This window comes from Myotis myotis, unplaced genomic scaffold (genome assembly GCF_014108235.1).
Source record: "Myotis myotis isolate mMyoMyo1 unplaced genomic scaffold, mMyoMyo1.p scaffold_m19_p_3, whole genome shotgun sequence".
Lineage (NCBI taxonomy): Eukaryota > Metazoa > Chordata > Mammalia > Chiroptera > Vespertilionidae > Myotis > Myotis myotis.
In genome coordinates, this window is record NW_023416335.1 from 95,985,432 (window position 1) to 95,999,955 (window position 14,524).

At 45.5% G+C, this 14,524-nt stretch overlaps 1 protein-coding gene across 1 annotated transcript in view; it reads left to right on the top strand.

Annotated features, from left to right (window-relative positions):
- The first annotated feature begins 6,559 nt into the window (after window positions 1-6,559).
- The window catches only part of KL (klotho), a 59,488-nt gene continuing 51,523 nt past the window's right edge, over window positions 6,560-14,524 (top strand). Inside the window, exon 1 of the mRNA XM_036301603.1 lies at window positions 6,560-7,741. Within this exon, the coding sequence (XP_036157496.1) occupies window positions 6,890-7,741 (852 nt within the window). The 5' untranslated portion in view covers window positions 6,560-6,889. The remainder of the gene's footprint in view (window positions 7,742-14,524) is intronic.

The following is a 14,524-nucleotide window of genomic DNA, read 5'->3' on the forward strand; positions in this document are numbered from 1 at the left end:
ACAGGTGTATTTCAGAATGCTTACTTTTTCTCTTTTGCCAGGAGCATGAGGAAATTTTTCTTCCCTCTTTATAGTGAGAATCTTGTAGGGTTCATGGAGTTAAATTCACAGAAGTATGTGGGTCCCCTAAGCCTGGGTTCTCAGAGTTTTTAATTCTCAAGCTTGTTTACACTGAATCTTCAGCAATCTGTCAACCACAATTTAAAGTTATCCTACTGGGATTGACTCCAGCTGTGGGCTTCTGCACATGGTATGCTGTGATTCTATGTATTGACCTATCTTTTCAGTTTTGGGGGGACAACAACTTGCCATGCAATTTCACTTCTTTTATGTGTCTAAAAAAATTTGATTTTCAGTTTGTTCAATTTTTTTTCTTTTGAGGATGAAAGTGTACTTCTAAGAGCCTAACATGTTGGACCAGAAACCTGAAATCCTTTACTTCAAACCTCTAGCTTAGTTTTCTTTTTCGCTCCTAAAGTCCTATAAAATCTCTTTCAACAAAGTTAATCAGATATCTGCCTGTTCCTTTTGTGTGACTGTTTTCTGGGGACATCCCTCTTGAAGCCCTGTGTTCTCCTGTCCACCTGGAATGCTTATGCTCTAAATTGGCTGCATCCTGAGGCTTCCTTTTGCTACAGTCCTATGACTTCCTGTTATATTTCTTCTGCCTTTTAGCCTCTGTTACATGCAGCCCATGTTTCCTCTTTTTTGTTTTTGTTTACTTCCTCATGTTAGTGGAACATATATTTCTACAGCTTCACAAAAAAAAAAGGTTCATGGATAACACCTTTTGAAAAATCTTTAATGTCTGAAATAGTGTATACTACTATTACACTTAATTATTAGTTTGGTGGAATATACTAGTAGAATACTAGGTTGAAAATAATTTTCCCTCAGAATATTAAAGATATGGCTCCACTGATCTCTAATGTTCAATGTTATTTTTGAGGAGCCCAATGCTACCTTGGTTCTTGTTTTATTATTATTACTAGGGACCCAGTACATGAATTTGTGCACCTTGAAAGGAACTGTGGGCTGTGAGGCTGCAGTGGGCACAGGGGTGGGTTTTAGCCCATACTCCCCACTCCTGCCTGGCCCCTCCCACTGCAGCCCCTGGTCCCATGTCACCAGGCTGCCTGGCTCCCACCGCCACCGCTCCCATGTGCTGAGGGTGCTGGCCCCACTCGCACTCGCGAAGTGGCAGCTGCTGCTCTGATCTCCCCTCATGAGCAGGGGGAGGTAGAGAAGCCCTCAGGGGCAATTGGGACTGATGCCAGGCACTGGCAGTGGGTGCGAGAGGTGGCTGTCAGCCCCAATCACCTCTCAGGAGCAAGGGAAGGTGGAGAAGCCCAGAGAGGCAATTGGGGCCGGCAGCCACTGCTCACACCCACTGACAACGCTGGGCCCTGACAGTGGGTGCAAGTGGTGGCTCCGGTGCTGGCAGCAGGTGTGAGCACCAGGCGGGACAGCAGTGCGTGGGAGCAAAGAATTTTCAGTAACCACCAGAGGCTCACCCTGATGACAGCGACTGGCGCCCCACCTTGCTCTGGCGCCCCTTCTCACCTGCTCCACCATCCCGCCACAGCCAATGCCCACCATGTTCCGCACGCACACCCTGGTGGTGAGCACACATCATAGCGACTGGTTGTTCGGTTGTTCCACCGTTTGGTCTATTTGCATATTAGCCTTTTATTATATAGGATGTTTTCCTTCTGGAAGCTTTAGGATTTTATCTTTATTTTTGGGATTCTAAAATTCCACAATGATGTGCCTTACTTTATTTTTTTGTTTTTTTTTGTTGTTTTTTTTTTATCATAATTGTGCTACCTAGATCCATTTAAATGGAAACTCATGTCTTTCAATTATGAAATTTTCTGTGTTCTCTCTTGAACTCTTATAAGTTGGATTTTGATTTTCTGAATTTTCCTTAACCTTTCTCTCTTATTTTCTAATGGTTTACTTTTTGTACTAGTTCCTAACAGATTTTCTTATCTTCCAAGAATTTAACAATTTTTAAATTTTATTTTTGTTATATTCCTAACAATGTGCTTTGGCCATTTCTTACCAATTCATTTATTCATTCATTCATTCCACAAATATGTATGGAATACATGCAATGTGCAAGCACTGTTCTAGTTCTCAAGGTCTTAGAGCAGGGGTCCTCAAACTACAGCCCCTGGGCCACATGCAAATAGAAATATTGTATTTGTTCCTGTTTTGTTTTTTTACTTCAAAATAAGATATGTGCAGTGTGCATAGGAATTTGTTCATAGTTTTTTTTTAAACTGTAGTCCGGCCCTCCAACGGTCTGAGGGACAGTGAACTGGCCCCCTGTTTAAAAAGTTTGAAGACCTCTGTCTTAGAGATACTGTAAAGAAAAAGCCAGATGCCTATTCTCATAGAGCTTATATTTTGAGTTGGGGATAAAGAAAATAAATAAGTAAACAAAGATAATCTGAGATACTCAAACTCAGTGAGAAAGATAAAACAGGGCATTGTAGTTGACAGTGATTGACTAACTGCTTTCAGGGGAGAGGTAAAAAAATGCTGCCATCAGAATGTGGCTTTTGTTCTAAAACCTAACTGAGGAGAAACAGGCAGTCCTGTGAAAAACATTCCAGAGAGAGCAAAGAGCCAGTCAAAGGCCCTGAGGCCAGGAACCAGTTTGGCATGTTTCAAGAACAACCAGGAGGTAACTGTGGCTGCAAAGGAGTAGAGTGGAAGAGTGGTATGAGAGAAGGGCAGGGGTTGTTAGTCTTTTTTGTTAACTGCTGCCTTCCTAGTGCCTAGAATAGCACTCAACACAATACAAACATTTGTTTAAGGAGTACAGAAAGGTAGAGGCTCTGATGCGATATAACGATAAAACTTTAATATTAAATACTCTTTAAGGTCTGACCCCTGCCTATCTTTTCAGTTCACTATTTCCTTGCACAAATAGATTTATTTTTAATTAAATATTTATTTTTACCACAAACATGCTACAAATATTTTTTCTTTCATATTTTGCTTCCCTATAATCTTTGCCTCCAGGTCTCCTTGCAAGTTTTACTCTTTTAAACCCCAGATATTATCAGATATTATCACATCTCTGTGAAACTTTTCCAGCTGCTGAAAATGAGATAATTTTCTTCTTCCCCTAAATTCCTCTAACACCGATCATGTGTGTCATTTGTTAATACTCAACACAACTTATTTAAAAAAAAAAAAATATACGTTTTATTGATTTTTTACAGAGAGAAAGGGAGAGGGATAGAGAGTTAGAAACATCAATGAGAGAGAAATATCAATCAGCTGCCTCCTGCACACCTCCTACTGGGGATGTGCCCGAAACTAAGGTACATGCCCTTGACCGGAATTGAACCTGGGACTTTCAGTCCATAGGCCAGCACCCTATTCACTGAGCCAAACCGGTTAGGGCAACACAAACAACTTATTTATTGTCACTTCCTTTATCCTGGTTCTCTAATCCAGTATTGCCTTTGAGGGCGGCAGTTGTCTTCTATATTTTGAAGTCTTAAGCTTCTCATGGTGGTTTTGCCCATGATTGTTGCTCAGTATTGGTGATGATGTCAGTAACTTCTCAGTGAGGCCAAGTGTCTGTGGCTGGTGAGGTGTGAGGTTGGAGATGTAATTTGGCCTATGTAGGTCAGTGAGCCTCCTTCTATTACCTTGGCCAGGGAGGCCTCTGAGTCCCAAGAACACACAGGAGAAGAACTGGTCAGAAAGGATTGATGAAGAAATGTTTCAGCTCTATGACCACGTTTAGGTTGTTGAAAATCATAACCCTGGCAAAAGTCAGTAAGTAAATTTAAAATTTTCCTTTCCTTCAATGCATCAAGAACTTTATCTTCATATTTAAAGCACAACAAGTATTAAAAGTCTTATTTGTGGGAGAACAAAGCATTGAATAAAAGCCATATTTTAGATGTTCAAAGGTGGCTGTGAAAAGTAAGAACCAAAATAAAACCGAACAAATGAGGAGTAAGTAGTAGCCGTTAGTCACACTTCAGGAATCTAGAACATAACTGTCAACAAAACCTTGATAACATGGAGTTCTGGGAAGAAAGTTTAATTATCATGTAATCTTTATCATTGGATTAAATTAACTATCACCTTGGAACATCTCTGCAAATGCTGAAATCATTAGGGGATATATATCTTCCCCCACACCCACAGGGAGGCATAAACTTTAAATGTGAAGAATTTACTCAACTTAGTCCTTTTTGTAAATCACTGTTCTAAAAAATAAAAATTAAAAAAAGCCTTAAAATTTGTTTTTTACTGTTGGTTAAATAAAAGTAGCAATAGATACAATCTGTCCTGAGCAAACAGACCACACATCAATAAGTGAACACTTTGCCTAAGCTATTTTTCATGAAACCCATGAAGCATTTCTAATAGAAACTTAACAAGCTACAAAGCAGCAAACACTCCAATCTTCAGCTCTAGAAAGGAAATATGATCCTGCATGCAGACATACTAGTAGAAGCTTTTTAATTTAGCTGGAAGAGGGTGTGACTGTGCAGTTGAGTGATGTAATTTTTTTAATTGCTGAAGTGTCATTGTCTTTTATTTTATGTTTATTGAAAAATAGAAATGCCACATGTAAGAATGGCAATAATTCTTGTTCCAGTCTGATGGCTTAATTTTACTAATTATGAAAATATATGCTATATGCTAGTTGCAGTTGGGAGTATTTAATACAATATTGAAATACATTTCTTGTGCTTTCATTTTAAGAGGATTAATAAAAGTACCTTAATATGTAATATTTAAGACTTTATTGATTTTAAGTGTGTATGAAACAGCGCAGGGATGATCAATGGACAAGATGGATGTACCTCTGTGAGGTTCTTCATCATTCAACACAGTGCCAGTGTGTGGAGACTGGGGCACAAGGTCCTGGAATGGGAGGTAAAGGTATTTATTAGTAAGATCTTACACTTGTCTGGATGCTTCATGTTTGAATCATCTGTGTGCACATTTTTCATTTGAGCTCCACGAGCCTCTAAGGTGGCAGAACCAACATGTCAGCTGTCTCCATTTGATAGATGAGGATCCTAAAGTTTGTCCTGGCCAAGATCACAAAGGTGGAGACCAGGCTTCACATACACACATACTCAAATGGACAAAGTGTCTCCACAACTGTCCAAAGGCCTCTTTGGCAACTGGAAAGATGTCCTGATCCTATTTTGTTGCAGAGGGAGTGGATGCTTGTGCTAAATCCCTCCTTCTCTCTCCCTTCACAGCTCAGAGACATTTTGGGATCCAGGAACCTCTGGCTCCAGCAAAACTTTACATAGACAAGTTCCCTGCTAACTCCAAGACGACAAGGCCCCACTTCGCACAGTTCTTCTCAGCCAGAGAGGAGGGCCAACCCGGCGCTGATGGACCCACATGGGTGCCACAGACTGGACACCAACTTCGTAGGTCGTAGATCAGGAGGGACCCCGCAGCAAAGATCCTTATTGCTCTCTGGATGCGTTTGGAGAACCACACTCCTAGCACGAAAGGGAAGGCCTTCATGCTGTGGCCAGAGCTGTCTGCACTCAGAAGGAAGGTTGTCCAGCGGTTTTTCTTAATTTATTTCACCCAGTTCTCCAGACGTGTCCTCGGTCTTTGGACGAGATTCGCATAGGAGATGCTGAGGACTTCTGCAGCCATGTGCAATTGGGGGTCCAGTGGGCTCTGCCCGTGCCCCCTCAGCCCCTCTCACCAGCTGTCCCATGTTGTCATCTCTCCCTGCACAGCCAGAGGCACCAGGAGCAACCCGGTTGTGGCATGCTGGCCCGGCCCCCTCTCTCTCCGTGGGGCCAAGTGGCAGTCCCAAGGCGGGCTAGGCTGAGGCTGGCCGAGCAGGAGCAGGCTGAGCCCGTCACTGTATATTATGTTATTCATGTGCATTTGGGGCTAATCTTAGAGAAGAACCCCCACTCTCTCCTCCCTCCCCGACGCTTCCCCTGGTAGCGCCTTCTCCTGGAAGCTTCTCTCCTGCTGCCCAGCCTGCGCCCTGGAGGGGCAGTCCTTGTGACCTCCGCCTCCTGGCCGGGCACTACGCTGCACCATTGCGTTTTTTTACATTCAACTTTAGTATTTTTACTATTATGAGACTTTCCCTCCAAATTCCTCAATAAGAATGACTTTCCAACCAAAATAAATAAATAACAGTAAAAGGGAGAGTCCCAAGACAACCATACAGCTCCTATGTCTTCCTCCAGGGCTTCCTAGAGTGGGGCCTGGAGGACAGCCATCGGCCCTGCGCCAAGTGCCTGGTTCTCACATAAAGGCTTTAAGGAAAGTCCACCTCCATTCCTTGTCTTGCAACATTCAAAGTTCCGACATAAGTCTCCCCACCTTGCCATCCCAATATGGCTTCAGCCAATTCCTAATTGGCTCTAGTCACGTCAATCTAAAGCTTTTCTTGGCCTCCCAGGGGTAGAAAAGAGAAAGTTGGTGCCTCCAGGTTGGCAGACCCATGAGGCTGGCAAAGACCCCGCGCCAGACTCAGGGAAAGTTGGTTGGCTGCCTTTACCTCCCGGACCAACACCCACTCCTCGGCTTCTTCCTGGAGCTCGAGGAGGTGGGAAAGAGAAGGCAGCGCGCAGAGAACTTAGGTCGCCCAAACATCCTCCGTGGCTCCCAGGCGCAGCGAGGAACAGGTGCCTTTTCTCTGACGTCCGGGAGCGGAGCTTGCTGCCCCTTGCAGGCGGTCGCGCCCCTTCCCCTGGCAACTGCTGGTCTTTGCGCCCTGGTCTCCCCCCTCCGCCCTTTGCAAGGCCGGGCAGGCGCCGGCTCTCAGGTAATTATTGCCAACCCGGCCCCCGGGAAGCGGGGGTGGGCGCGCCAGCGCGGGGTGGGCGGCGCGGTGGGGCGCGAGCATAAAGGGATGGCGCGGGGCCCCGGGGCCCGGATCACAAGCAGCATGCTGGCCCGCGCCCCGCCACGCTGTCCGCGGTCGCCACCGCTGCCGCCGCTGCTGCTGCTGCTGCTGGCCCTGGGCGGTCGCCTTCTGCGCGCTGAGCCTGGAGACGGTGTGCAGACTTGGGCCCGCTTCGCGCGCCCTTTGGCCCCCGAGGATGCTGGCCTCCTCCACGACACCTTCCCCGACGGCTTCTTCTGGGCTGTGGGCACCGCTGCCTACCAGATAGAAGGCGGCTGGCGGCAGCACGGCAAGGGCGAGTCCATCTGGGACAAGTTCACCCACCCACCCCCAACACTCCCAGGAGACCCCCCGGTAGCTGGTCTGCCGTCGGGTGCCCTGTCACAGTCCTTGCCCGCCACCGGGGACGTGGCCAGCGACAGCTACAACAACGTCTTTCGCGACACGGAGGGACTGCGTGAGCTCGGGGTCACCCACTACCGCTTCTCCATCTCGTGGGCGCGAGTGCTCCCCAATGGCAGCGCGGGCAACCCCAACCGCGAAGGGCTGCGCTACTACCGACGCCTGCTGGAGCGGCTGCGGGAGCTGGGAGTGCAGCCTGTGGTCACCCTGTACCATTGGGACCTGCCCCAGCGTCTGCAAGACGCCTACGGCGGCTGGGCCAACCGCACCTTGGCGGACCACTTCAGGGATTTCGCCGAGCTCTGCTTCCGCCACTTTGGCGGCCAGGTCAAGTACTGGATCACTATCGATAATCCCTACGTGGTGGCCTGGCATGGCTACGCCACTGGGCGCCTGGCCCCCGGTGTCCAGGGTAGCGCTCGGCTCGGGTACCTGGTGGCGCACAACCTCCTGTTGGTGAGTTCGAGGGGCCAGGCGGAGGGCCACGCCGGGGACAGGGCCTCTGGAGACTCCAGGGTCAAGAGGGGTGCCTGAGATGTTTGTGTGATCACTCAGGAGTCGCAGGAGGCGTGTGTCGGGCGGTGCGGGGCGGTGTGGGGATTTGGGGGTGTGTGAAGGGTCGGGGGAAGAGACCGAGCAGTTTGGGCTTTCTTTGGAGGGCGTGGAGTTTGGAATGGGAAGGAAACTCCGCAGTGGGCGCGCCAATGAGTGCCTAGAGTGAGTGCCCTTTGGAGACTATTTGTCAGGAAGATAATGGAATCAGTTTCTCCTGGAGAAAAGGGAGCTCCTTTCTCTGGGTGTAGAGAAATCTCCCAATGTAAGGCGGGAGGATTTATTAATAGTTGCTATGGGGAGGATGAGGAGGGTGAATGAAAGACCAAGTTTGTTCAGAAGCTGCGGAGACAGCTTTACTCTGCTAGGGTTTGTGGAGTTGGCAGGAGTTCAATGTTAATCCAGTAAGATCTGTGTTGCTTGTGACTCAGTGCACAGCGCAGCAATGCAGAGGTGTCAAAATCGCATATCGTGGAGAGCTGGGTTTACATGTCTTTGGAAGTTTTTTCTGTCTAACCTTATTTAATTGGCAGGGGTGTGAAAAACCCTAAAACAATTTTAAACAAAGCTAGCCATAAAAGCACATAACTACAGATGTCCTCCAAGTGTATTTCCATGATGCTCTCGTCAATTGGAAGGATTCCTCCGGAAGATATTCTAATCCGAAAAAAAAAAAAAATGATTTGAACACCGTTGTACAAAAAGCTTCATAATATTTGACAGTACAAAGTGTTGATATGCTACGATCAAGTTGTCTCCCAAAAAATTCTTCCTCCTTTTTCTTCTTTACTTAGTGTTCAAGATTAGGTCTCATTGATTTGAGCATTCATTTATAATGATGTCAGTTGTTGGTACACTTTGTATAGTTTTGTATCAAGAGAATATTTTATGTGTATGTGCAAACATTTTAATAAAAGTGTTTAAATGTTTAACTTTTGGTACTGTATTTTGGTGACTCACTAAGAATTAAGCCAAGCATTTTGAACAAATTCAAGACAGAACACTTCTGAATATTTTTAATTGAAGCTGTAGATAATTGAGGCATCACATATGGGTTATTGAGTTGGCTTAGTGCTCTGAGCTTCCAGTGATGTTGTAATAATGACTAAATACATTGTATGTCAGCTCCACAAAATCTGCTACCACAGATCATAAAAGTATGCTGGATTTGTTTGAAAAAAATTGAGATGTTAGTGATTTCATATTGATACATATCTTTTCATTAACATACTTCAGAACAATGCTAATAAACTTTTCAGTTTGGCCATCCTTTTAAGGAAACAAACAAAATATCATAAGGACCACCTGTTTATGGTTGGTGATAGAAAAATTCTGAGAAGAACTGGCCCCTCTTCTGAGGAAGACATAAGCAAATTTCAGTCCATACCGGAAAAAAATAAGAGATTCATGAACCAGCTGGAAGACCAAATAGACCATTTCTGCAAAATCACCACTTTAGATTTAAATCACATGAGTTATATTTTTAGAGTGCATATAATAAACTCCATATGTATACAAAAGTCATCAGTTGCTATTTTAGTGACTTATATGATTATTTCATATGTAAAGTAAGGTATTGAGACAGCAGGAGCCTTCTTGTACTCTGGTATTTTACATAGTCAGCATGCTTTTGATTCTTGTGCCCACTCTCAGCCCTTTGATTAACTTTTCAGTTATATTTTTGGATCCTTACACACACACACACACACATACACACACACACACACATAGTTGCCAAACACTAACCACCCTTCCCAGGAATGCAGTGGACTCTGAATTCATAGGAAATTAGTGACAGGTGACACTTGCTTTTGCTGATTCTGCAATCAAAATGCTAGTTGTTGTAAAACATTACTTTTGCTTTCAAATTTCTTTGGTTTGGAATTTAGTCACTTTTGTATCTTATGAAGTAAGTTGTCATTATCAAAGAATATCTTAAATTAATTTTTTCATTAGATATTTTAATTCTGTTTTTAATATTCTTTCTTGCTGTAGTGTTGCAGAGAGGGGGGATAGTTAAGTTTTGACCTTACTTGCAGAGATAAAACATATTCTGCAAGTTTTGTTAATAGAACATTTCAGCTGGGGCTTAAATATTGCTGTTAGGGGCCACTGAATTCCTCACATTTCATTTGCATTTGGGGATATGATGCTGCTGAAGGATAAAGTTGGCCAGCACCCCTCCCCTTTGGTTCTGTACTGTGCTTCCACTCCTTTAAAAATTGGGTAAAGATACCCCCTGGGGATACTGGAAATTTTACATGTGCGACCTCCCCGCCCCCGCCCACACCTGCCCCGAGATTTAAGAATTATTGTTGGGCTGGAGGACAGAGGTAGGCCAAACTATAGAATGAATAAAGGGGGGGGATCTTTTGTGGGTTCCTGATACTGGGATAAACCTTGACAGAAAGAGAGGAGAGAAGAGAGAAGAGAGAAGAGAGAAGAGAGAAGAGAGAAGAGAGAAGAGAGAAGAGAGAAGAGAGAAGAGAGAAGAGAGAAGAAACACAGCACTTAGAACTGAAAGAATTTCCCTGAAGAGCTCTTGGAGGCTGGACTGCTTTGCTCATCTGTGTATAACACAGAAAAAGAACACACCTCTCTCTCAGACTTGAAGAGGGACTGTGTGCCTTCACAGATCTTGAAAGATTTTCTTGAGGACCTCTGCAAAACTAGCATTGAGGCCTGTAGTTGGGAATTCAGCCTCTGAGTTTTTTGTTCTGCCCATGGGTTCCTGAGAGGACCAGGACTGAGTTGAAGATACACATGGGCCTCCCATGGAGTCATGCCAATGTTTGTAGCGGGCACCTATGGAAAAAGACGACTTATTTCACTTAAGGAGGTGAGGCCAGGAGATATTACTTTGGGCACTGATGCAAAGTACAAACATGACTGGTATTGAAATTAATGTACACATTAACAGCCATGCTCATGTCTTAGCCGACCTGTCTGCAATATTTATCTAGCCACTCTTCTCTCTTTCTTGACACACCTCAACTTTACTTCCAGAACCGTATTCTCTCTTCTCCTCTCAGCTCACTGGTGATCCCTTCTCAGTCCCCTTTGCTTATGCCTCCTCACCTTGCCTCTAATATTGGCATGCCCAGGACTTTGCCCTGAGGCCTCTTCTCTAGATTCACTCCAAGTGATTTCTTGAATACTCTCTATATCCTGATGACTGCAAACTTTGAGTCTCCAGCCAGAACTTCTCTGAACTCTGGATATAAATAGACTTCTGTCTTATCTACTTAGATGTCCAGTAGGCATGTCACATTGAACACATCCAAATGCAAACTCCTGTTTTTCCCCATCTTCGTTATGGCATCTTTGCTCTTTCAGATGGGTGGAGTCACAAACCTTACATCCTCCTTTTATCTCATGTCTTATTTTGAATCCATCAACTGCTCCAACAGCTCCAACTACTTTCAAAATATATCCAGAATCCAACCATTTCTCTCCCTATCTAAAACTACAGTTAGAGCACCCATCACATTCTCCCTGGATAATTGGAATAGTTTCCTAGCTGATGCCCTTGCTTCTGCCCTCACCTGCTGCAGTGTCCCATGATGGGTATTCTCAAGTATACTGTTATATGGGTGTTAGGTTTGATCAAGCAATTGAACTGATACCCCTCCATTGGGAACTGACTTTTCAGGTCATTTCACTATGGACATTCCATTTGCTGAAGACCACATTTCACTTGTGGTGACCACATTCTATTATCTCCCTTCTGGGTATGCATAAAGAAGTCTCTGCCCAGAAAAAAAAAAGCCTGCTAAAAGTCCTTTAAAAGCTGCTGACTCCAGTTACTGGGTGCTGGAGCCATCCAGGATCAGCCACCTGGTGTGCGGATGATTGAATAAATTTGTGATCCTTCACCACCCTGGTCTCGTGCGTTCCTCCTTCGGCAACCTAACATTTGGTGCCAGAAAACCAGGAGGGTTCCATGGGGAGAGGAGCCATCATCCTGGCTTTGGTCACCCCAAGTTTGCTACTCAGACAGCAGTAGGCAGCGGCAGCTCGTCCTGGGCTTAACTCCAAATCCTACTCGGGTGACTCGATTGCCAGCCTCGATCAGGTCTCCCTCCCTTATGGGTCCCCTCCAGCCAGCCAAGGAGGACACCAGACCTGGAATCTCTCCTCCATTGCTGACCCTCCATCCCACACCGGCCAATCTTCTCTAGGTGAGTGACATTCCACAATTCCCCTCGTCTCGGGTCTTCTGCCCACTCTCTCTCACTGACTTCTTGGAAGTCTCTCATCTTGAAAGTCCTAGCACTAGGCCAGAAGATTCCTCAGCCATTTGGCTTTGGGTCCTTCTGGATTGGGGATGCCCAGTCCAGAGGGTCACCTCTCATTTCTAATGGTGATTTGTTTAGCAGCAGGGACGCCTGCCCTAAACAGTCACCTTTGGGTTTGTGGTCTGTCACTCACCCTTCCTGTCTCATGGGCCACTCGTGGGGGAGATCATGCCCAACCACCTCACTTTATTTTGTAACACTGTTTGGCCACAACATAAACTAGATAATAAGTCTCAATGGCCTGAAAACAGCACTTTCAATTTTAACACACTGAAGAATTTAGATAATTGCTGTTACTGCAAGGAAAATGGTCAGAGATTCCAGGTTTTTTTTCACCCTTCAGTCCCAATCATCTCTCTCAGTCCTGCTCTACCCATCAGATCTTTCTCCTTCACACAAAACATCTTAACCCTAACACTTCTGATTCTGAATCTACTCTTGACCTAGCAGACCACCAACCTCCACTCCCTCTCCTCCCTCCCCTGCAGTAGATTCCCTAACCAGCAACCACCTTCTCCCTGAGTCCGAGAGCCCAAATCCTGAGAACATGCGCTCCAAAACAGCTTTTTTCTATCTAACACTTGTTCTCAGACCACCCAAAGACTGCCTTCCTCAACAGCCTCTTCTATTCCCACGCCAATTCCATCCCTGAGGGAGGCAGCAGGAACTGAGGGCATAGTCTGAGTCCACGCCCCATTCTCTGTGTCTGACCTTGCACAGATTGAGAGACATCTCAGATCTTTTTCCATTGATCCGATCATCTTTACTAAGAAATTTGACAAACTTAATGAAATCACTCAGGGCCCTCACAAAAACCCAGCTCTCCTTCTCTCCTGCCTCATGGAGGCCTTACAGAAATTTACCACCTTAGACTCTACCTCCCTAGAAGAAGCCCTTCTTCTGAACAGCCATTTTATATCCCAATCAGCCCCTGACACACACCATAAACTTTGAAAAATAGACACAGGTCCACAAACCCCTCAAAAAGACCTCGTTAACCTGACCTTTAAGGTCTTTAATAATAGAGACTAGGACACCGAAATCCAAAAACAAAGGTGAGATCAGGCCAAGGCTGAGGCCTTTCAGCTCCTAGCCACAACTCTCATAAACCCCAAACTTAGTGCCAGTCCTCCAACTGCAGGTAAGCCAGGGGCTAAGCCTCTTCCAGGCCCATGCTTCAAATGCAATAAGGCAGGACAATGAACCAAGTTCTGCTCAAATCCGAGACTCCTACCTGGGCCCTGCCCAAGTTGTGGAGGGGAGGCCACTGGAAATCAGACTGTAGTCTGGCCCCGCTGGGTCGGACCTCAGCCAGTCCAGCAAGGCTGCCCTCTGGATCCGGTTTAGAGCTCCCAGACCTCCTGGGACTGGTCACCAAAGAAGCTGCCCAGGCCCTGACAGGGCCCCACAGACTTACATCACCAGGACAGAACCTTGGGTAACAACTGTGTTGGCAGGTAAGCCAATCTCCTTTTCCTTTCCAATTTACACTGAGGCCACTTATTCTGCCCTCTCTGATTTTGCTGGGACCCTTGTCCCCTCCTCAGTCTCTATTATGGGGGTTGACAGATTAGTCTCACAGCCATTAGCCACCTTGCCTCTACACTGCAGCTTACTAAATTCCCCTATTCACTCTTTTCTCATTCTACCTCAGTGCCTGGCCAGGGCTACCATACATTCCCTCATAAAACCCAGTTGTCCCAAACCACAGTCACCTACCTCAATTTCACACTGTCACCCCACAAGGCTGAGTCATTCCTTGGACTCTAAACACCTTATCTCCTTATCTCCTCCATGTCTGTTCCCTCCTCTGAATAAGAAATTTTCTCCTTTCTCAGGCTCAGTGGATGCTCTCGCCTCCACATTCACAACTGTAGTCTTCTTGCAAAGCTCCTCTATAACATGACATGACAAAGGAACCCCCTCACTGAGCCTTTAGTTACCAAGGCCAACATTCTCACCCCTTTAATGCTCTGAAAACTGCTCTGACCTCAGCGCCTTCTCACTCCCCCCCCAACCTCCACCTGTCTCAGAGAACAACTTTCTGCACATGCTTACTTAACAGTCCAGTTATTATCAGAAACTGAGCTCATTATCTACCAAACCTTAGCATGTTATCTCTAAGGAAAAATCCAGCAGTTTTGAATCTAAGCAGCTAGAGATCTAGGAACAGGCTGCGGGGCCTGCTCCCTCCTCCCCCGCCTTTTCTCCAGCCTCATATACCTATACATAATTTTCCAAAGTTTTATTAACTTAAAGACTTTGGAGCATTGCTAGGTTAAATGATAAACATCTAAATATTTTAAAATAGCATACAATACTGAAACATTGACTGCTAGACATGTTTTAATTCGCCTGCTCTTATTACAGAAGCTCTCTTGTACTTTGT